Source organism: Otolemur garnettii, unplaced genomic scaffold, assembly GCF_000181295.1.
Source record: "Otolemur garnettii isolate 467f Iridium unplaced genomic scaffold, OtoGar3 scaffold00001, whole genome shotgun sequence".
NCBI lineage: Eukaryota > Metazoa > Chordata > Mammalia > Primates > Galagidae > Otolemur > Otolemur garnettii.
In genome coordinates this window covers 26937597-26959069 of record NW_003852396.1, presented here as the reverse complement: position 1 = coordinate 26959069, position 21473 = coordinate 26937597, and the positions used below count along the sequence as shown (strand labels likewise).

The 21473-nt window shown below is 51.0% G+C and overlaps 1 protein-coding gene across 1 annotated transcript in view; it reads right to left on the bottom strand.

The window, feature by feature from the left end:
• Nucleotides 1-21473, bottom strand: part of GDPD5 (glycerophosphodiester phosphodiesterase domain containing 5) — an 89337-nt gene that overhangs the window by 32473 nt on the left and 35391 nt on the right. The window contains exon 3 of the mRNA XM_003780893.3: nucleotides 11447-11623. Within this exon, the coding sequence (XP_003780941.1) occupies nucleotides 11447-11563 (117 nt within the window). The 5' untranslated portion in view covers nucleotides 11564-11623. The remainder of the gene's footprint in view (nucleotides 1-11446; nucleotides 11624-21473) is intronic.

Genomic DNA, 21473 nt, shown 5'->3' with positions numbered 1-21473 from the left:
GACCTGAAGACAGGGCTCTGCCACTTGGGCAAGTCAGTCAAACCCTCTGAGCCTTGGTCGCCACTCCTGGAAATGAGAATAATGACCTTGACCTTGGAGACATGCTGTTAAATGAGCTTATAGGCTTCAGTGGCACACAGTAGGTGCATACTAAGGGATAATCCCTGGGCTATGAGCTCCTTCAGGGCAGAGATGGCCTGAGCTATTTCTGTGTCCCCAGGCCCTCACACTGGGCACAAGGTGACGTTCAGATATGGTAAGAGAGACAGAAGAAGTATAAGTGTGAGACAGGGCCACCTGTGGACAGGGCCACTGTTCAGGCCCCAGACTTACCCTCAGGAAGCAGGACAAAGGCTGAGGCAAGCTGGGGCTGAGGGCACTGCCACCCCTTGGCAGAACAGTCCCTAAGCTGGCCCAGGCTGCAGCAGGGGGGGACCAGGTAGGAAGAGAACAGCTAGAGCAGCAGGTGACCCTGCCGTGGATGCACAGGAAGCTCCATTCCTGCTCCCAAGGGACAGAGGCTGAGGTTGGGCATCTGAGCTGTAGAATCTGGAGACTTGGACATCTAGCCTCATGAAGCCTGCCCTGTCTCCTTCCTATTCCTGCCCTGTCTCCTCCAGGAAGATGAGCCCCTCTATCATGATCTGGGTAGGATAGGCCAAAGTCCCCAAAGGCTACTCCTCCTCCTCACTCTTTCCTGCCGATGGTCATGTCTCCCTGTCCTGTCCTGTCCCTCCCAGCCCAGAGCAGATCCCTCTGCATTCAGAGAAGAGAGTGCAGAAAGGAGCTTCTGAGCAGCTGCAGCTCAGTCACAGAGCACGACTGAGCCTCAAAGCCAGGCCCTGTGCAGGAAGTGCAGCCACAGCCACTGGGTGGGACAGCACTGCTGCTGCCTTCTGCCACTCTCCTTAGGCCTCTGGTGGCCCCACATTGCAGCCCCAGGCCAGGATGCACACAGCTTCCCCTCCCACTACAGGGGGCCCAATAAGACACAGAGCACCTCCTCTGGGTCCCCAAACAGAACTTGGGCTCTGAACTCTGCAAGCCAGAAAGGGGAGCAGGAGCCGCTGGCCCCACCCTGGCAACACCACAGACAGAGAATCAGACTGCTCAGAACCAGAACTGTCTTTTCAATTCCTAGTTCCCTGCCCATGACCCCAGGGCAGAGACTTGCAGCCTCCAGGATTGGAGCTCAGACTGCTCTGCTCTGGTGGCTCCAGGCCTGCTCCCTCCAGATAGTGTGGTCCCCCTCTGGACCCAAAGTCCTTCCTCCCAGACCAGCAGCCTGACAGGGAGGCTGGCTTGGGGATCTCACAATACTGGGTTTGAATCTCAAACTGGCCTCTAAGTGACCCTGGGGAAGACATTTATCCTCTCTGAGCCCAGCTTCCTGCTCTGTAAAATGGGGACAGGTGTGTTTGCACACTCTACAGACCTCTAAAACCTCACGTACACAGTGTCTGGAGAGGCCCTTCCTTCTGCCTCTTGGGAAGTGGAGCTGAAATCAGCCCACTTCTCCCACTGCTCCCTGCGTCTGGCTCTGATACTACACAGAACATGTCCAACCAAGAGGGAAGAAATATTGGGGTCAAATGACCAAGGAGGGGTAAATAGAATAAAAGGCTGGATTTTAATCCCTGCCCTTCTTCCCACTAGCTGTGTGGCCAGGGGCCAGTCACTTAGGACCTCTAACCTCAGCTTCCTCTTCTGTTCACAGAGATGACATCACCAGCACCTCACAGGAGGGTTGCCAGGCCCCAGCACGATTACAGATGTAAGCTGTAAGTCTGTAAGTCGCAAAATCCACAATCTTTCCTATAATTATCATTTCGAGTCTGACAGCCCTTTAATTATGTGAAGACAGTGATCAAGCCTTTCCCCTCCCCTCATTCTACACCACATTTCTCCAGCTGCTAAGGACAGAGAGACTGATCGTCTGCCCCCAACCCAGACGCAGAAGTCAGGCCTGGCTCTGCAGGCTATGACCCTGGGAGCTAGCACTGTTGGAGGAAGAAGACCCTGGCATGGCAGCTACCCAGTCCCACTTACAGGCTGCATTGCTTGCTGTGGAGAACGGGCCCTATGTGAGCTCATCACGGCCCTGGGGGGAGGGTATGGTGAGAACCCTTTACTAGTTTCATCCCGTTCTCCTCACAGCTCTGAAAAGGCAGAGGTAAAGAAACCCAGGCTCAGAGAGTGGAAGTGACTTGCCCAAGGTCACAAAGGGCAAACTAATGGTGGAGACACAATTCACATGCAGGTCTGGGTGACTCCAGTGTCCCAGTCTCAGAGCAACAAGGGGCAAGACATGTAATTATGCTTGTCTGACCAGGAAAGGAACAGGCTCAGAGGGGGAGAGCCTTGTCTAAGGTCATACTTTGAATTACAGGCAGTGCCCAGGAAGGAACCCTGAAATTTTGGAGTTAGACGAGATGTCAGAGATAATCTTGACTTATCTTCTAAAGGTCCAATTAAGAAAAGGAGAAACTGAGATTGAATTAAGGAGAATGGCCTGAAAACATGGATGCAGGATTAGGATATTAGTAAATTAGTGGACAGATAATGTAGAATTCAACAGATGGTGTTGGGACATCGGGACATCAGACATCCATTCAGTGAAGAAAAAAAAATCAGACACAGTCTGGGAGACTGAGGTGGGTAGATTGCTTAAACTCAGGAGTTTGAGACCAGGCTCAGTAAGAGGAAGATGCTATCTCTAAAAAATAGCTGGGTGTTGTGGCAGCTGCCTATAGTCTATCTACTTGGGAGGCTGAGGCAAGAGAATCTCTTGAGCCCAAGAGTTTGAGGTTGCTATGAGCTATGACACCACAGCACTCTACCAAGAGTGACAAAGTGAGACTCTTTCTAAAAAAAAAAAAAAAAAAATTAGATGCCCCATCTCATACCCCTTACCAAACTAAATCCAGTGTCTCCCTCCCACATCCTTGCCACTACTCTCTTCCAGTCATTCTACACACATGCACTTTGCCTTTCTGCTGAACCTTGAATACTTGGAGATACATCAAGCTAACTGAGCAGCAAACAGGGGGTGCCAGTCCTGAGACTAAGCGTGGTGAATGGGGCATGCACGCACTGCTTAGGAGCTGAAAGCCTAGATCCTTAATGCTGCCAGGAGTGGGGGATGGCCTGGAGGGCTTCCTGGAAGAGGAGACACCTGGAGCAAAGCAGAAGGAAAGGGCTGATGAAAAGACAAGTTCAAGTTCAAGTTGGGGGCACCTCTATCCAAACAGAAGAAGCAGAAGACAAGAAGGCATGGAGCAAGGCAGGTTTGCTTTAAAGAACTGGCTTCTTTTCTTATGGGCTTTTAAAAGCTTTCTCCATGTGAGAGTATTAACCTTCATACATAGTGTTCAGTTTTGCGCATTTTTTCATTTAACTTAATTTTGTTTATCATGGTTTTTGCATAAAAGTTTAAATTTTTATACAGTCAAATCTATTCCTCTTTTCCTTTATGCATTTTGCTTTTGGTGTCACATTTAAGGAAGGTGGCCCAGGTTATATATTTAAGTCATGTTTTACCCTGGTGGTATCTTAGTTTCACTGTTTACATTTAAATCTTGAATCCACCCTTCTCTCCATATTCATCTACCTACAGCTCCATATGTATATCATGTGCACAGAGAGAGGTTTAAAAGCCCGATCTCTAAAGTGTGAACACTAGAATTTCTTTTTCTTTACATCTTTCTGAGTTGTTTGAACTTCCTCAACGAATTTGCTTTCTAAATTAAAAAAAAAAAAAAACGTTTAAAGATAGAAAAAAATATTTTTTAATCCATCTGGAATTTATTTTAGTATAAGAAGCAGGGATCTAATTTTACTTTCCCCAAATGGATGCTTCAGCTGTCCCTATACCATTTGTGATACTCACAATAATTTCCACATTCATTTACCACACAGTAAATTCTCAGATGTGTGTGGCTGTGTTTCCAGGTTTTCTAGTCTGCCCCCAGGCTGCCCTTTCCCCTTCACGCTGGCTCTGCCTGGCATGGCTCCTTCCCACGCAGCCAGTCCTTCCCCCATTGTGGTCCCAGCTCTATTTTGAGGCCCCAGAATCCTGCTGCATCCTTGACACAACAGTCTTGCAAAAACTGGGAAGGAGAAATTGAGGGGTGCCTACCCCTGAGTGTGCCACCTGTGGGCCAAATCTTATGCACCTCAGCTCTTCCAATTGTCAGCCTGGTCCCCCCTTTGCCAAGTTCCAAATGGGAGGACTGATGTATGGGAAAAGCCTAGGAAATGTCAGCTGGGAGGGGGTGCGGGGAGCTCCCAGAAGGGAGAGACGGGCAGGCTCTGGAAGGATCACCTGGCCCTGACCTGGGAGATTTGGGGGAGGGGGCAGATCCGGGAGGTTTGAGAGATATGGTAGCATTAGGGCCCAGCCAGGAAAGGGATTAGAATCTCCACCCCCAGCCAGCTCTTGACAGCCTGAGAGGCTGGATTTATTTTTCCGGGCTACAGAGAGCTGGGCAATTAGGCCTCTGTCTGCCCTCGCTTCTGCTGGGGTGCACTCAGAGTACTTCATTAAGCAGGAGAATGCAATCAGGCCCCGCCCGGAGCACCCTGTCTCTTTTACCCATCCCTTGGGTCCCATCAGTCCCTCAGGAAAATAGCAGAAAAGCAGACGGGCCCTTACAAAGGACTCTCTGTAGGGCCCTCCCCAGGGCACGGGTGGGTGGCCCAGCCCCTTCCCCTGCCAATACCCACTCACTCTCCCAGGTGCTCACTCAGTGCCAGCACCGAGAGAGAGCTCCATCACTCCCCTGGAGTGTGGTGTCGCCTTGCCGGGTGCCCTCAGTGCTACTCTGCAGGAGCTAGGTAGGGTGTGGGGTTCCCAAAGGCAGGAGACTGCACAATTTTATTGCAGTGATAAATCCTCATCTCCCTGTGCTGCAACCGGGCTATCCAGCCCCTCCTCCCTCTCATGGATATAATAATATCATCTCCTAGTTTCTTATCCTCATAGCAACCCTGCAAGAAGTATTATCACTCCCACTTTAGAAGCAGGAAAAGTAAAGTTCAGAGGGCTCCTCTCTCACCCCTACTGGGTCCCTTTTCCTCAAAGCACCAAAGAGGAGAAAGCCATCACTTTGAAAGTTTTGGAGGGCAACTTTCCCCCAGTGGAACAATGGTCTCTTCTGGTACTAGGCATACCTATTATTGAATTGGACCCTACGGGACATGAATTTGTACCTCCATTTAACCCACAAGCAAGCTGGGGCCTGAGGAGGGTCTGGGCCCTTTTGTCACTGGGAAGCAGATAGAGGGTCTGGGTCACTTTTGTCACTGGGAAGCAGATAGAGCTCAGACAGCAGGTCCATTGCCCAGGATTTCCCAGTTGCTCATCTGCCTGAATCCAATCACACCCTGGAGCCCATCTCAAAGGCTGCTTTACCCATGAAGCCCACCCTGATTCCTGAGTGGGATCCGTTCTTTCCAGCCCCAAATCCCTGATACAAACCTATCTGGTTGACAGGAAAGAGAGTGGGGAGCCAGATGGGAAACTTACCTCCCCCTCTCTCTGGCAGCATGAGCCCAATCCCAGCTTCAAGGGTGGTTCTGGAGGTCCTGCTGGCTGAATCAGCACCCTCCCCTGCCAACCACAGCCAGGGCCCAGGAGGCAGCACCAAGAACACAGCATGCACCTGTCCACACATGCATGCTCACCTTCGCTGCAAGCTCGGGGGGGTCCTGCCTCCCCACCCAATCAGCAAGATGGCAGGCACATCCTGAACTGGCTTCCACACCCAGTCTTAACTGCATACACTCAATCATCCTGCCAGTTGCTCACTTGGCAGACTTCGCCCGAGGATCCCCTCTGAGCCAGGCCCTTGCAACACTTAAAGAGTCTAGTAGGAGACAGAGAAAAATCATAATCCACGTGGCACACAGGCCAAAGTGCTCCAGGAGCCCACAGGAGAGAGAAGGAAGGAGGGCCGACTGTTTTTGTGAGGTAGGGGGAAGGGCATGTGCAAAGAGTCCAGAGGCAAAGAGGAGGGAAAAAGGGATTCCAGCCAGAGGGAAGGGCAGGAGCAAAGGCCTGGCGCTGTGAAGGTCTTTTCCCTGGGCTATTTTGGGAATGGGGAGAAGCCCAGAGTAGCCAAATGACGACATGGAGGTACAAGGGGCAAGGGGCAGAAGAGGCGGGGATGGATTTCCCTATAGCAGGCATCCTCCTTCTTCCCATCACTTCTCAGTATAGGAGGCAGGAGCCTGGGCTGGGGAAGCTTATTTGTTGGTTCCACTCCCCCTACTGTGCTCCTCCTGGACTCTGCTGAGACCATTCTTCTCAGCCACTCCTAGGGCACAGCAAAGTTTCCCATCTCCAGGAATGGCCTCCCCCAACTGGGAGGGAAATTGTGGGGCGATGGGAGTTATCAGAGACTCCTCTCAATCTCAATCCACAGTCTATCGATGTGGATTGGCGTTTTTAGAATTGGATTGGTGTTTTTAGAATTCCTCCCCTTGCTTATACCCCGGCTAAACCTCTACCACCACCACTCTCCCCAGGCCTCAGTTTCTCTCTTCTGGCTTCCTGGCCCTCCCCACCCCAACTCAAGGCCCTGGAAACACGTGCTGTGATTTAACCACAGCGGTCCTTGCATGGCCTGAGCCTGACTCAGGCTCCCCACTGCCAGGCTGAAGTCCAGACTTCTCATCACAGCTCCAGGGCACCGCCCTACTTGGCAACACCTTCCCCCCTCCTCACACCTGAGCCACACTGGGTAGAATTACTTTCAGTTCCCAAACACAAGACCCTGTCTTGTATACACAGTTCCCCCTGCCCTGAACACTTCTCTACTCTGGCAAGATGGAGCTAACCCTCTAAGAGGCCAGCTCAGGCAAGCTTTCCCAGTCCTGGGTTTCCCTGGGCCTCTGCAGCAATTGCCCTGGGTGGTCTGGGTGCGTCTATTCCTGTCTGCTCCCAACCAGCCTGAAAGCCCTTCAAGGGAGGGGAGAACCAGGTCTGAGATACCTATGACCTCAGGGCCCAGAACAGATAGTAAGGTGAGTTTGTTGATTAAATAAGTAACCCATGTGCCCCAGATAAGACTTAGAGGAGAGGGCACAGGCCTGGAGTTGGGAGCAGGGGGCTTAAAGAAATCATTTACTCTTCCTGGAGCCCTATCTGCAGATGGAGGCTTAATCTTATCGATTAAGATTATGCCAGTCTTCAAAGGGCATGTGTACCGTACAAGTGCAAGAGAGCTGACCATATACTCTTGTCTCATTCAAGGTCTCTGTCTGGGAAGTTCCTCCAGGCATCTGACCTGTACCCATCCATCTTGAAACAGACAAGCTGGTTTTGAGACTATGCTGCCTCCTACAGACACACAGTCTTCAGGGGATGGCCTGAGAACAGTCTTCTGTCCTACCAAGTCCTTAATTGGCAGTATTAGAGTAATGAGTCACAGACAACAAGCAATTAATTATCCTCAGTTATAAAAAGGTCTGCTTCCCTTCCTGGGAAGGGGTGGCCCCCTGCTGCCGGGCTTCTCCACTCCTCAGTGCTGGGGCAGGAGAAGAGGCCATTCACCTCTCTGGTCCTCAGTCTCCTGCTTTCTGGTCAAGTGTGTGTTCTCGGGGGAGGGAGAAGCGTGAGCCCAGGCCTGGAGGAGGTGAGGCTTCATCAGTCTGGCTGAGCAAGAAGGAGAGAGGCCAACATGGGTGGGGAGATGGTCCTTCCCAAGTGCTCCACACACCCTCCCCACTTCCCAGGACCCACCTCAGCATAGGAGGGGCTAGATCTCAACTAGGGAAACCCTGAGGGTGCTTAGGCTAGCATTCAAGGACACTCCTGGTTGCCCCAAATGCTACTGATCCAGTTCTTGTTCTCATCCATCAGGCAACTTCCCAAGTCCTCCTTCTGGGGTCTCCTTTCTTCTCCTTCCAGTAGGTTCTCATTAAAAAACACACATCCATGGCTCGGCACCCATAGCACAAAGGTTATGTGGCATCAGCCACATACACTGAGACTAGCAGGTCCAATCCCAGCCTGGGCGAGCTAAACAACAATGATAACTACAACAAAAAATAGCCGGACATTGTGGCAGGCGCTTGTAATCCCAGCTACTTGGGAGGCTGAGGCAAGAGAATCACTTAAGCCCAAGAGTTGGAGGTTGCTGTGAGCCTGTGACTCTATGGCACTCTACCAAGGGCAACATAGTGAGACTCTTTCTCAAAACAAAACAAAACAAAAAAACCACATACATCTTCAACAATTAGGCACAGTGGCTCACACCTATAATCCTAGGGCTTTGGGAGGCAGGGCAAGGAGAGGCAAGGAGGATGACTTGAGCCCAGGAGTTTGAGACCAGCCTGAGTAGCAGAGCGAGACCTCATCTCTACAAAAAACTTAAAAATGAGCCTAGTGTGGGGGCACATGCCTGTAGTCCCAGCTACTTGTAAGCCTAAGGCAGGAGGATCACTTGAGTACAGGAGTTTGAGGCTGCTGTGAGATACGATCACACCACTGCATTACTCCAGCCGAGGTGGAGTGAGACTCCATCTCTAAAATAAACAATAAAGGGGCGGCGCCTGTGGCTCAACAGGGTAGGGCACTGGCCCCATATGTCAGAGGTGGTGGGTTCAAACCCAGCCCCTGCCAAAAACAAACAAACAAACAAACAAAAACCACCTGAAACCATAAACATTCAGAAGAAAATAATAAAAAAAACTCTTTAAAATAAAATAATAAAAAAAATAAAATAAAATAAACAATAAAGATACACAACCTCAACACAGTTCTCTCCTCTAACTTTCAGTCCCCTGAGGCTCAAGCTGCAAATCCATCATTGACTTTGTGTGTGAGGGTTCTAAGGCCTTGATTTCTCCATCCACAGAACAGGTACACCATTAAACATGCCCCCGGGGTGTGATAACAAAGAACAGGTAGATGCATATATGCCTGTGAGCCATTTGCTCCTTGCATACAATAGGTACTTAATAAAGGCAACTGTTACTCTTACTGTCACACTTCATTTTCCAGCCCCAGGATGAGAATGGAATGTGTCTGTGACTCACCCACCTGTCTGTCTCCCATTTCACAGGTAAGAGAGAGATCCAGCTTTACAGAAGCACTTGAACCCAGGCTTTTCTGAGTTGGGAGCTACAAGGGAGAGTCCCCAGAAGAGGAGGTGGGAATGAGGTTAGGCACTAGGCCCCGGCCTCTCCACCACCCCCAAGCCAGGCAGCTCTCCTCTCTCAGCAGGGAGCCCTTCTTTGTTCAGCTAAACCTAGGGAGTTCCCTACTCTGCATGACCCCTGTCTTTGAGAAACCAGATCACTCTCCCTTCACTGGGCCTAGCCTGTCACCTGTTTTAGGGGGGATGGGGAGAGAGGAGAGAAAAGGCAAAGGCAGAGGCTGGGAGCCCAGGAAGTGGGAGGAGAAGGGGTGGGAGGAGGGTGAGTGACTGCGGAGGAGAAACGGGTGGGGAACAGACGATGCTCATCTTTAGCTGTGGGTTTGGGGTCACTTGAGGTGAGCTCAGCCCTTCCTGCAGAGGTGCTGCCACCCAGAACTGCTGCAAAGCCCTGTCCCATCTTCCAGCCTGGCTTCAGGCCTCCTGCTACACCTCTAGGCTCGGCCCCAAATTCTGGCATTGAGGAGCCCATACTGCTCTGGTTCCCAGTCAGCTCAAAACCAGACTTGGCCCACCTCCTCCCACCAGGCCTGTGCCAGCTAAGCCAAGACCCTCCTGACTGCCCAGCCTAGGACTGGCTGGTCTGGACACACCAGGGAGTGAGGTGTTCTGGGAGATGCACCTTCCTCTAGCATCTGCCCTATGGCGTAGCTTAGGATCTCGGCCATCCTTCTCCTCCTTTTGGCCTCAACTGTCTCCATACCCCCATCTCCACCAGTGGCTGCCAGGCCCTGCCCTTCATGGCTATGTGATTCAGTCATTCCTGCCCCTGCCTTCTGTGTGCCCATCGTGACTCACAGGTCATTGGGAGGAACACGCGTGCCCAAGTGTCAGTGCCTGGCATAGCACTGGCTCACAAAACACATGGAGTCCTAGCCACGGCTGAGCTCCTGCCTTTCCAGACACAGGGAGCAAGGGAGGCCTGCTGCCTGCCCTGTGGGGAACAGAGCAGGGAGCAGAGTAGAGTGGCCACAGAATTCTGAAGTCACAAACCCAACACCTCTCCCATTTCAAAGACAGAGAAGTTGAGGCCTGCACATCTGGAATGACCTATCTCAAAGGTTAGTCAACAGCTAGTAATGTTGACCAACTAGGGCTGGTCACCTCACAGCCCTCATCTCCTTCTCTCAGCCCCCTGCCTCCTTGACAAAGCTGTGTTAGTGCCTCCTGTTCACAGGTGAGGAAACGCACAGGCAACTAGTGCGTGTGGAGTGGGCAGCATGGGCACACATGTCCCTTGACTGCATAGCCCACAGCCTGCACCCGATAGGGCAATCCTGTGTCCACAGAAGGGGCTGTAACACATGGCCCTCCAAGGGCTCCCTGAAAGAGGCTTGGGTAGGGAGACTGGGCTTCAGTTCCTGCACTGCCAAGAGCTACTTTGTGGCCTTGTGTGGCCCATCTTCCTGGCCCCAGATTGGCTATGTAACTCCTCCATGCCAGGAGTGGGGACATGGCATGTTCAGGGGTCATCGAACCCAGACCCCATCCCCCACCAGCACAGCAGAGGTGGGCAGACAGGCAAACAAACTTTCCCAGCTACCCTTCAGACAGCCCAGCCTACTCAACTGCACCCCCCACCCTCACCACTCCAGCCTGATGTGGGACTGGCTGAATTCGGTGGCTAGCTTCTTTGTTCAGACAAGCAGGAGGGAGGAGGAAAGTTGTCGCCCAGACAGCAAAGTTTTTAGATAAACACCACACGGGAATTGGGTTCCTTCAGAGGAGAAACCAGATCCACCAGCTGATAGTGCCCCAGGGACAGAGCACAGCTTGGGGAGTGAGCTCAGGTCCGGCCTGGGAGCCCCGCACTGAAGGGAGCTTTCTCTATCTGGCTGAGCACCTGCTGCCAGCTCTGGCGGGCCTGTAGCTCAGGTGACTGGGACCTGGTGCCAGGCCACACAGCACTGCCAGCTCCCAGGCTCCAGGATGGCCAGGCCCACCTCCTCACCCTCTCCACCACCCGCCTGCCCAGCCGGATCTGCCAGGAAGCTGAGAACTGCTCACCTTGGGGTGACCCTTCCCTTCTGGAGCAGCCTTGCTCCCACGTGGGTGGTGGAGAACTGACAACTGGCTAGTCCCTGAGAGGATGAGCTCCACCCCTGCCTCCCTGGTCAGGTAGATCCAGGAATTACTATGGGCCCATTTTACAGAAAAAAAAACTGAAAATGGTCAGGAGCCACAGAGAAGAGACAGAACTAAGACCCTGCCCCCAACCCCTCAGGCTCAGTGGGACTCACTGGGTCCCCTGACCCCTTCCTAGCGGGGCTCCCAGAGTGGCTCACCGGCGTGGTGTCATCGTGGGAACGCTGGTACCGCTTCCAGCGGCAGCCATAGATGCCCGTGAGGCAGGAGAGGCACAGCTGGGGCTCGTAGTACTGTAGGGGCTGGTGTCTCACCATGCTCGTGCCCGCCGCCCTGGCACCTGGCCCTCAGGCGCCCATGGAGGCCCCTGGCTGGTCCTGTGGGAGGAAGCACAGGGCGTGAAGGGCAGGGAAGGAGAAGTCATTGTAGCCTAGTCAGGGTGGGTCAGCCCTGCTCAAAGCACTGCAGTGGGTCCTGGTCTCACCTGGAGTCAGAGGTCCACCCTGCAGGTCCCCAGGGACCTGTCTGTCCCTTGCCTCCCTGCTATGACCTCATTCTCCCCACTCTTTCACCTACTGATCACCTTCATGTTCTTCCCACTTGCTTGGCATGCTGCTATTTCTTCTGCCAGGCATGCTCTTCTCATAGAAACCTGTGTGGCTCCCTCTTTCCCTTCCTCTCCTCACGTCTTCACTCAAATGCTCTTTCCTCTATGAGATTTTCCTAGATCTCCTTCTGTAAAACTGCACCCTCTTCTCATATTCCCTCAGATCCCTCTCCAAATCTCAGATTTATTTTCTCAATTATGTTCTTAAATATAACTTATTTTGTTTCTTGTCTGCCTACCCACTACAATGTAGTTTTCATGAATACAAGGATTTTTGTCTGTTTTATTCTCTGATGTCTCCTCAGTAACTGGAACAGTGCCTAGCACATAGACTCTCAAAATAAACACTTTAATATAAGTTGTCAGAAAAGCTGACATACACTGAGCACCCAAAATATACCGGACACTGCCTGAACACTTTACATTCACTATTCCAGCTCATCATCATGATCACCCAAAGTGGCATACTATGCCCTAAAGCCACTTGACTGTTCAACAAACTGAGGCTCAGAGAAAGAAAGGGGCAGTGCCTGGCCTGCAGTCATTTAGCTGGGTGTGGTCAATCTGGGAACCTGCTCCAGTGTTTCAAAGTGTTCATTTGTCCAGACACAGGGAACCCCCAGCCCAGTGAGGGTGTGGGAGGATGGTATAGCAACAGCAGGTTCAACTGTCACTGCTGGGAGCAACTCCTCCAGCCTGCTTGATGCCCTAGAGATACCTGCAGAGGGCTCAGCCTCCTGGGGCCCATGTTGGGCAAGCGTGACCAGGTGGCAATTGGCTTGATATACCATGCACGCTCTGAAAGCATCAGGTATTACCGGATCCTTACCACTTCTGTGAAGTAGTTGTTATTATTATTATTCCATTTTTCAGACGAAAAACCCAAGGCTCAGAGAAAAAAATGATTCACACAAAAGTACACAACTATACTGAGGTGTCAGGACAGGACTCAACCCTGGTCTATAGGATTCCAGAAACTTGAAGTCCTTTGTTTTGTACTAGGACCTTTCCTGGACCCTGGAGACAATGTAAGCAGGACACAGTGGCCTGTCCCCTCAATGGCAGCAGGGACTGCTCCAAGCACCTTCTATTCATTCACTCTGACCGCAACCCTATGAAGTATTACCGCTTTAAAACATGAGATATAATTTGCATGCCATAAAATTTACTCCTTTACAGTGTACCTTTCAGTATTTAACATACAATATTCAGTTTTCCACATATTTATGAAGTTATACAACTATCACTAATCTAATTTCAAACCTTTTTATCAACCCCACAAAATCTCCCATATGCATCAACAGTCACTCCCCAGTTGCCCTAGCCCCATCCCCCCCACCTGTGACAACCACTAATCTATTTTCTGTCTCTACAGATTTGCCTGTTCTAGAGATTTCATACAAATGGAGTCATACAATATATGGCCTTTTGTATCTTGCTTCTTTCACTTGGCATAATGTTTTTAAGGCTGATCCATGTTGGAGCATACATCAGTACGCCACTCCTTATGGCTGAATAATATCCAATTGCTTGGATACACCACATTTGAATTAGCCATTCATCAGCTGATGAACATCTGAGTTGATACCACTTTTTGGTTGTTATGAATAATGCTTCCATGAATGAGTTTTTGTGTGAAGATATGTTTTCATTTCTCTTGGGTACATATTTTGGGATAGAATTGCTCAGTCATATGCTCTTGTACATTCAACCTTTTGAGGACCTGCCAAACTATTTTCCAAAGTGGCTGTATTGTTTTACATTCCCAAAGGATTATCATTATCTTTCCATTTTATAGATGAGAAATCTGAGGCACAGAAAGGTTTAGCCACTTACCAAAGGTCACACAGCAGAGCCAGAATTCATACCCAGGCAGTCCGGCTCCAGGGGTCAGGCTGTAACCCAGGGGTTGGCACACTGTAACCCATCGGCCTGCCAAATCTGACCTGTTGCCTATTTTTATACAGCTCACACGCTAAGAATAGTCTTTACATTTTTAAGTCATTGGGAACAAAACCAAAACTATCTTGTGACACATGAAAATTATATGAAAGTCAAATTTCAGTGTCCATAAATAAAGTTTTATGGGGCACAGCCACACTCATTCATTTATGTATTGTCTGTGACTTTTTTAACTGTAACTGCAGAATTTAGTAGTTACCACTGAGACCATATGGCTTACAGAGCCGAAAATACTCACTGTCTGGTCCTTTCGAGGGAAAGTTTGCAGACTCCTGCAAGCACCAGAGTGAGCTAGCATCATTAAGCACAGTGCATGATGGAGGAAGGAGAGGGAGGCTGTGGGCACTGAACAGGATGCAGGGAGGTCAGAGCATGCTTCCTGGGGGCACTGAGCTGAGGCCTGTAAGATGAGCTCCCTAAGATGTCACTCTTTGGTGCCCAGGGGCTGCACTGAAGGGGCACGCTGGGCTTCAGGCCCACTCGGCTTTGTGCCCACTCACTACTTCCACCTCTGGGTGTCACTCAGGGCCTCTGCTTATCCCTCCACTTGCTCCCCCCAGCATCACTGCCAAATGTTAACCTGGCCTCAGCACAGGGTTACAGCCTGCAGCCTGAGCGGAGCTTGCTTTAGGGGCTGGCTGGGAATCTGAATGCCCCTGAGACTCCTAGGTGCTAGAAAGAGTGGTACAGCCTCTGTCCCAGGGAGCACTGGAGAGGCTTGTGGAATACAGGGCAGCTGCTGGGGCCTCTGAGCTGAGTCCAGGGGGCAGGATAGGGTGGGGGTACTGCTGCAGTTGGCTTAGTTCCCATGGGCTTGGGAGGCTGGGGATGGGGCAGGGGATGCTCTCAGCTTTACTATACTCCAGAGGATTCAGAGAGCTTTGTGTGCCCACATAGGTACTCTCACATTCACAGCCTTTTGGAGAGGGTAGAGGGCCAAAGCCCACAGCCAGGGAGCCACATCTCCCCATGTAAACCCTCAAGATTAGGGCTGCTGCTGTCATGTCAGCCACCACATGTGCCCTCACCTCCCCAGGAAGTGAGGAGGCAGCCAAAATGCGCAAAGGAAACTGGAGTCATCCTGCCTCTCTCCCTTCCCTTTCTCTCTTTCTCTCTCTCCCTCTCCCTCCCTTCCTTCCTATCTTTCTTTTTTCTTTCTTTCTTTTTCTTTTTTTAGACAGAGTCTCACTTTGTTGCCCTGGGTAGAGTGCCATGGCATCACAGCTCACAGCAACCCCAAACTCTTGTGCTCAAAGGATCCTCTTGCCTCAGCCTCCCAAGTAGCTGGGACCACAGGTGCCCACCACAACACCTGGCTATTTTTTTTTTTTTTTTTTTTTTTTTAGTAGAGACAGTGTCTCACTCTGGCTCAGGTTGGTCTCAAACTCCTGAGCTCAGACAGTCCACCCAACTCAGGCTCCCAGAGTGCTGGGATTACAGGCGTGACCCACAGCGCCAGCCTTGCTTTCTGAATCTGCAAAGGGAGTGACAGCCTTTGCCTTGACTTCTACAGAACACTTGCCTGGGGGCAGGGAGGAGGAGTGGGCCAGGCAGGTGCATCACTGCAGTGACTGAGCTACGGCAGAAGGACATTCTGCAAGTAGGTGGCGCCACCACAGTCCCCTGCTGGCACATTCCCTTCCCAGGCCCCTGGCCCTGGACTGGTTCTTAGCCAGCCTCTGCCTGCCCCTCCCCCAACCCCACCACTGAGCACACAGTCTACTCAGGAATGGAAATTCTACCTCAGACCCTGAAAAGAGGGAAGTAGAACTGTGTGCGTCATGCCTCGGTCTGGGACTCAGGTGATTCTGGCTCTTGGAGTCTCTTCTCCCCCAGGTGAATTCTCATTCTGCTCCTAACTGCAGGGGCTTCCTGGCAAGGCAAACCTCTTTTCTTTCCTCTGTATGTTCTTCTGGCTGGGGCCATCTCATCTACTCCCACGGCTTTGTTATGAGGCACTGCCAAGGCCACCCAGTTTCTGCCTCTGCCAGAGATAGCGAGCAGCACTTGGTTATCCAGGGGTGTCACCTGGGCCCTCTGCAGCCACAGCTAGGCCACAATGACCTCACAACCTTCAACCTGCTGCTAATGCCCCTTGGCCACTCCCCTGGTCTAGGTCTCATCTGGACTCTCTACAGTCTGTCCTGTCCCTCCAGTACAAACTGTCACTTGCAGACAGAATGAACCTTTATTTTAAGAGACAAAGTCTTTAGTAAAGTATCACAAGAACGGAAAAGCAACTATCCAATGTATTCAATACTAATGTGAAGCCATTAAACGAACTAATACACATCCACACAACAGAAAAACTCAATTTAATTTAAGTTGGGGGGTGGGAGGGGAATTAGTGTGCTCTCACCTAATGGGCACAACGTAAGGGTATATGACACACCCCCTGGGTGAGGTGCCCAACCATAACATGGACCTTATCTAACAAACGCAAACATTGTAATCATTTGTACCCTCATATTAATCTGAAATTTAAAAAAAGATAGAGACAAGGTCTCGCTCTGTGACCTGGGCTGGAGTATAGTGGCATCATCATAGCTCACTGCAAATTCTAACTCTTGCATTCAAGTGATCCTCCTACCTCAACCTCCTGACTGGGACTACAGGTGCATGCCGCCATGTTTAGCTAATTTTGAAAAATATTTTTGTACAAATAAAGTCTCACTGTGGTGCCTGGGCTGATCTCAAACTCCTGGCCTCAAGTTATCATCCCCACTTCGGCCTCCCAAAGTGCTAGGATTATAAGAGTGAACCACTGGTAGCCCAGAAATTTTGGATAGGCAAATGACCAGGTCTGACCCCAACTACTCCCCCAGCCTCCCCTCCCCAGAGTTTACTGTCCCTTCATCTTGTCAACACTTCCTGATCCTCTGAGTCCCCACTCAGATGCTACCTCCTCCAGGGAGCTTCCCCAACCCTCAGGCCTACTTAGAGGTCTCCCTGGGCTCCTGTATGTCCCTCCTAGATATCTGGGCATGCTATGTGAGCATGGCTGGCACACCTGTGTTCCCCTGAGTTAACCCCATGTCCTCAGTGACCAGCACGAGGCAGAAGAGAGGAGGTACCAGGGACTTCTTGGGTCATACTTCAGAGAAGTACCCAGAAGTTCTGCTAACAGAGAAGCACTGCTCAGACACGGGGCAGCTGGGACAAACACCTGGAAATGGACTCTCCGCACCCTCCCCTCCAGCCCATTACCTTCCCTCCCCTTCCTGCAGTTCTAAGGGTGCTACTTAGGACCAATCAATTTCTCCAAGCCACCCCCTAGGGCTTCTGATACCAGCCAGGTTCCCAGGAAATCTCCTGCCAAGAGCCACTGCTCACTCTGAGACAAGAGAAATTTCTCACCGCTGAGCCTGACGGTCGGAGGCCCCTCCCCAGCCCAAAGTCCCATTTTCTGTCTGCATTCCTGACCCCTGCCCTGAACTTTCACAGCCTCCTGTTTCCACAGAGAGCAGTCTTCCAAGAGTTCTCACTCGGGACAGAGTAAATGCCTTCTACAAGCAGAGGTAGGACATTGGGGATATGCACATGTCTCTGGGGTCCTCTCCCATCCTGACACCCTGGAACCCACCTGCCCCACTTCCCTGCTCCTCCTCCCTCCCAGAGTGGGCAGGAGGCTAGACCCACCCTGCCCCCTAGCCTGCACTACTCCTAGCCCAAGTTCACCCTCTTTCCTGCAGAGTGGAATGCTGGGGTTCTAACTGGTCTACCTTAACTGACTTGTTATATGACCTCAGATAGCTCACCAGCTCTTCCTAAGCCTTACTGCACCCATCTCCATCTGGATGGAGCAACACAAGATCTGCAATAAAAAGGAATAAAACCCTGATGTTTGCTATGAAAAAATGAACCTTCAAAACACGCTAAGTGAAAGAAGCAGTCACAAAAGGCCCCATATTATACGTAATATGATTTCATTTATGACAAGTGTACAGAATGGGCAGATACAGGGACAGAAACTAGATTAGCGTGAATGGCAGGGATTGGAGGGTGAATGGAGGGTTAGGGAAAAAGGGGGAGCGACTGCTAATGGGCAGGGAGTTTCTTTCTGGGATGATGAAAATGCTGTGGAATCACACGGCAGTGATGGTTGCACAGCCCTGTGAATTGTGTGCTTTAAAGGGATGAATACTATGGTATGTGGATTTTACCTCAGTAAAACTTTTTTTAGGTACCTGGGCCTTGGATTCAAAACTGAAGATTATCCACACTAGCTGGGGAGGTTCTGCAAGGCCAGCAACAACAGCACCAAAGGAGACAACAGCCGGGGGACCTTGGCTATCCCTGGGCCCCCTCCACTCCTCCTCAGGCTCGGGTATTCAGAGCCTTCAGATTCTTTATTCTTCAGAATAAACTACTCTATTCCCTTCCAAGGAACTCTTCTGCTCAAATTAACTTGAACTGTTTCTGTTGTTTACAACCAAAACCCTTGATGGGTATGAGACTATTTACTGTGTCCCCAGCCTTTAGCATGTTTTATGTACTCAATAAATGTGTTCAAGAAATGGCTAAACTAGTGTTGTTATTACTACTCATCACAATAGTTGTTTGTGTGCCAACCCCTGTGGCTGGGTGGAAGCACTGTGAGCAAAACAGTGCCCGGGGGGCTCTGCTGAGTCCTGTGCTGAGCACCATATAGGCATTATCCCCTGACGGCAGCTTTCCAAAGTAGGGATCAGCTGGCTTATTTTACAGAAAAAAATATGAATTCCCAGCCCGGGCCCGCCAAACAACAATGATGGCTGCAACCAAAAAATGGCCAGGCATTGTGGCGGGCGCCTGCAGTCCCAGCTACTTGGGAGGCTGAGGCAGGAGACTCGCTTGAGCCCAGGAGTTGGAGGTTGCTGTGAGCATGATGCCACGGCACTCTACCCAGGGGGATAGCTTGAGGCTCCGTCTCAAAAAAAAAGAAAAAAATATGAGCCTAAGCGCATGATCAGACAAACTGTAGCACAGCCATACAACGGAATATTATTCAGCAATAAAAAGAAATAACTGGGGGCGCCAGCCCCATATACCGAGGGTGGCGGGTTCAAACCCAGCCCCAGCCAAACTGCAAACAAAAAATAGCCAGATGTTGTGGCGGGCGCCTATAGTCCCAGCTACTCGGGAGGCTGAGGCAAGAGAATCACTTAAGCCCAGGAGTTGAAGGATGCTGCAAGCTGTGTGATGCCACAGCACTTCCCTGATGCCACAGGGCTGGGGAGGGGAGAGCTGACCCTCTCCAGCATCCTGCCAGGGCCCTGGGGAAGGAGGCGAGCATGTGGAGGAGGAGACACTCCTCTTCTCCTCACAGGCTGGGTGACAGCCTCACGTCTCTGGACTCAGTTGTTTTTTTTGAGACAGAGTTTCACTTTGTCACCCTCAGTAGAGTGCTGTAGCATCATAGCTCGCAGCAACCTCAAATTCTTGGGCTCAAGCGATTCTTTTGTCTCAGCCTCCTAAGTAGCTCAGATTATAGGTGCCTGCCACAACACCTGGCTATTTTTAGAGACAAGGTCTTGCTCTGACTCAGGCTGGTCTCGAACTCCTGAGCTCAGACAATCCACCTGCCTTGTCCACCTGGAGTGCTAGGATTACAGGCATCAGCTACTGTACCCAGCTTGGTCTCAAGTTTTTCCATCTGCATCCTGGGAGGGTTTCAATATCCTCTAGTGACGTCCAAGGGCCTTTCCAGTACTCAATTTCTAAAACCCTTTAGCACACTGCTCTCTCCTCATGCCTGAGAACAAGGCAGAGAGGGACTGCTCATGGTAGGTGGAGGGTCCCTCCTAGGTCTGACTGGAGGAGAGTCTCTCTGTTCCCCAGGCTACTCACAAGAGGTCCTGATAGTAATCTTCCTGGGGCACAGCTCCAAACTTGGATGAAAGTGGCAGTAAGACCAGTAAGAAGGTTACTAAGGCCAGGGCTCTGGTCCTACCCAGGGGCCCTCCACCATCTTTGACAAGGACCAAGGTGAAGGTATGTCATGCCTTGGATAACTCACAATCAGTGATAAATCCCAAACTTCACTTACAGTGAAATCCCAGGTGTGAAAGGCACAAGGTCATGGTGACTTCTTCCCACAGGACTTGGACAACATGGCCTTGGAGTTGACCAGTACCTCTCTGTGGTCCTTCCTCAATGCTTCATCCACCCTGTTCCCAAGCCAAGTGTGCCTGTGAAGCCACCTTAGCCTTGGAGCCCCTCTGTGTACCCACAATGCCTGGCAAATTCTGACTCCTATCAGTGCAGGTAGCCCCTCCTCCAGAAAGCCCTCCCTGACTGGCTAAGGGTCTCTTCTGGATCTAACAACTCTGTTTCCTCCAGTTCCAGCACTGATGGCTGTGTGGAGGCTTCCTGGAAAAGGGCGGCATCTGTGCAGAATTCAGAAATAAGGAAGTATGTGTGGCACAGAGGGGAGAATGAAAGGCCCTCTAGGTAAGGAGACAACACAAAGAAAGTCTGGGTGGCAGGGAGGGGAGTGATCCGGCCAGCAAGTTAGGCCCTAGGTAGGTTCCATAGGTAGGGGGAGGGTCACTGCCAACAGGAATCCAAGGTGGGCAGAGCAGGACGCCTTAAGCTGAATATGCCATGGGCTCTGCTGCCCAGGCCCCTCATACCTGCTCCATCTCTGAGGAAACATCACTCAGTGGCTGAGGCTAGGGCTCAGTCAGAAACTAAAGAATCCCTGATGCCATAATTAAGGTCATTATTGATATCTTTCAGGGAGATAGATTTCTCCTGTTTACCTAACACTTCTGTCCTGAGAGACTTCCCTTCCTCTTTGGAGGAGCTGGGGGGCCTGAAGGCCAAGGGGAACCAGCTCTTCCCCTGCAAGCCCAGCTGGTGGGCTCTCCACACCTGTCACCCCTCCCAGTGCTCTCCCATAGGAGGGAAGGAGCAGAGCCTAGGCATACTCCCTGCCACTTCTAGGGGGAAGCTAGCTTCCTCCTTGAACTGCAGCTTCATACCAGGACACCATCAGTGCTGAATGTCATGTTCTTTAGCTTCTTCAGTGGACATTTAAGAAGCCACCTCTATGTGCCAGGCACTGCTCAGAGCTGAGAGGGATTTATAGGGAATCAGATGTGGCCCTTCCTTTCAAGGAGACAGCCTCATTACAGCAATAGCAGCTCCAATAATTATAATTATTTGCACAGAGCTGTACAATTTACATAGAGCCTCCACACATGTCATCTCATTGGAGGGTCACACCCCTCCACAGGTCAGTACCAAGATCCCCATAATAGATATGGGGGGATGGAGCTGAGACTGGTGGGGTGGGGACTCACCCAGCACCAGGCTGAGAACCGGGATCCAGACCACCAGTCTGCTGATCCTCTTCCTCAAGGAAGGCCCTGGTGGGCACACTCACATGTTTGGGGGTACATTTGGGGCTACAGCATGGACAGGAACCAGTCTCAGGAGCCTGCCCAGGGACCTTTGGTTCTCTTGGCACAGAAAGGATCTCTTTCCCACATCAGGGCTATGAATTGGGGCTAAGTAGCCACCAAGAGTGACCTGGCTTTGCCTAGAGGCTGTAAATTTCCCAAACCAGAGTGTTAGAATCACCTCACCCAAGACTCATATCCTGGAACAATTCAACCAGGACCTTAGGATTATCCCTGCATTTCAATCTATTAAGTCATAAAATGTTAGCACAA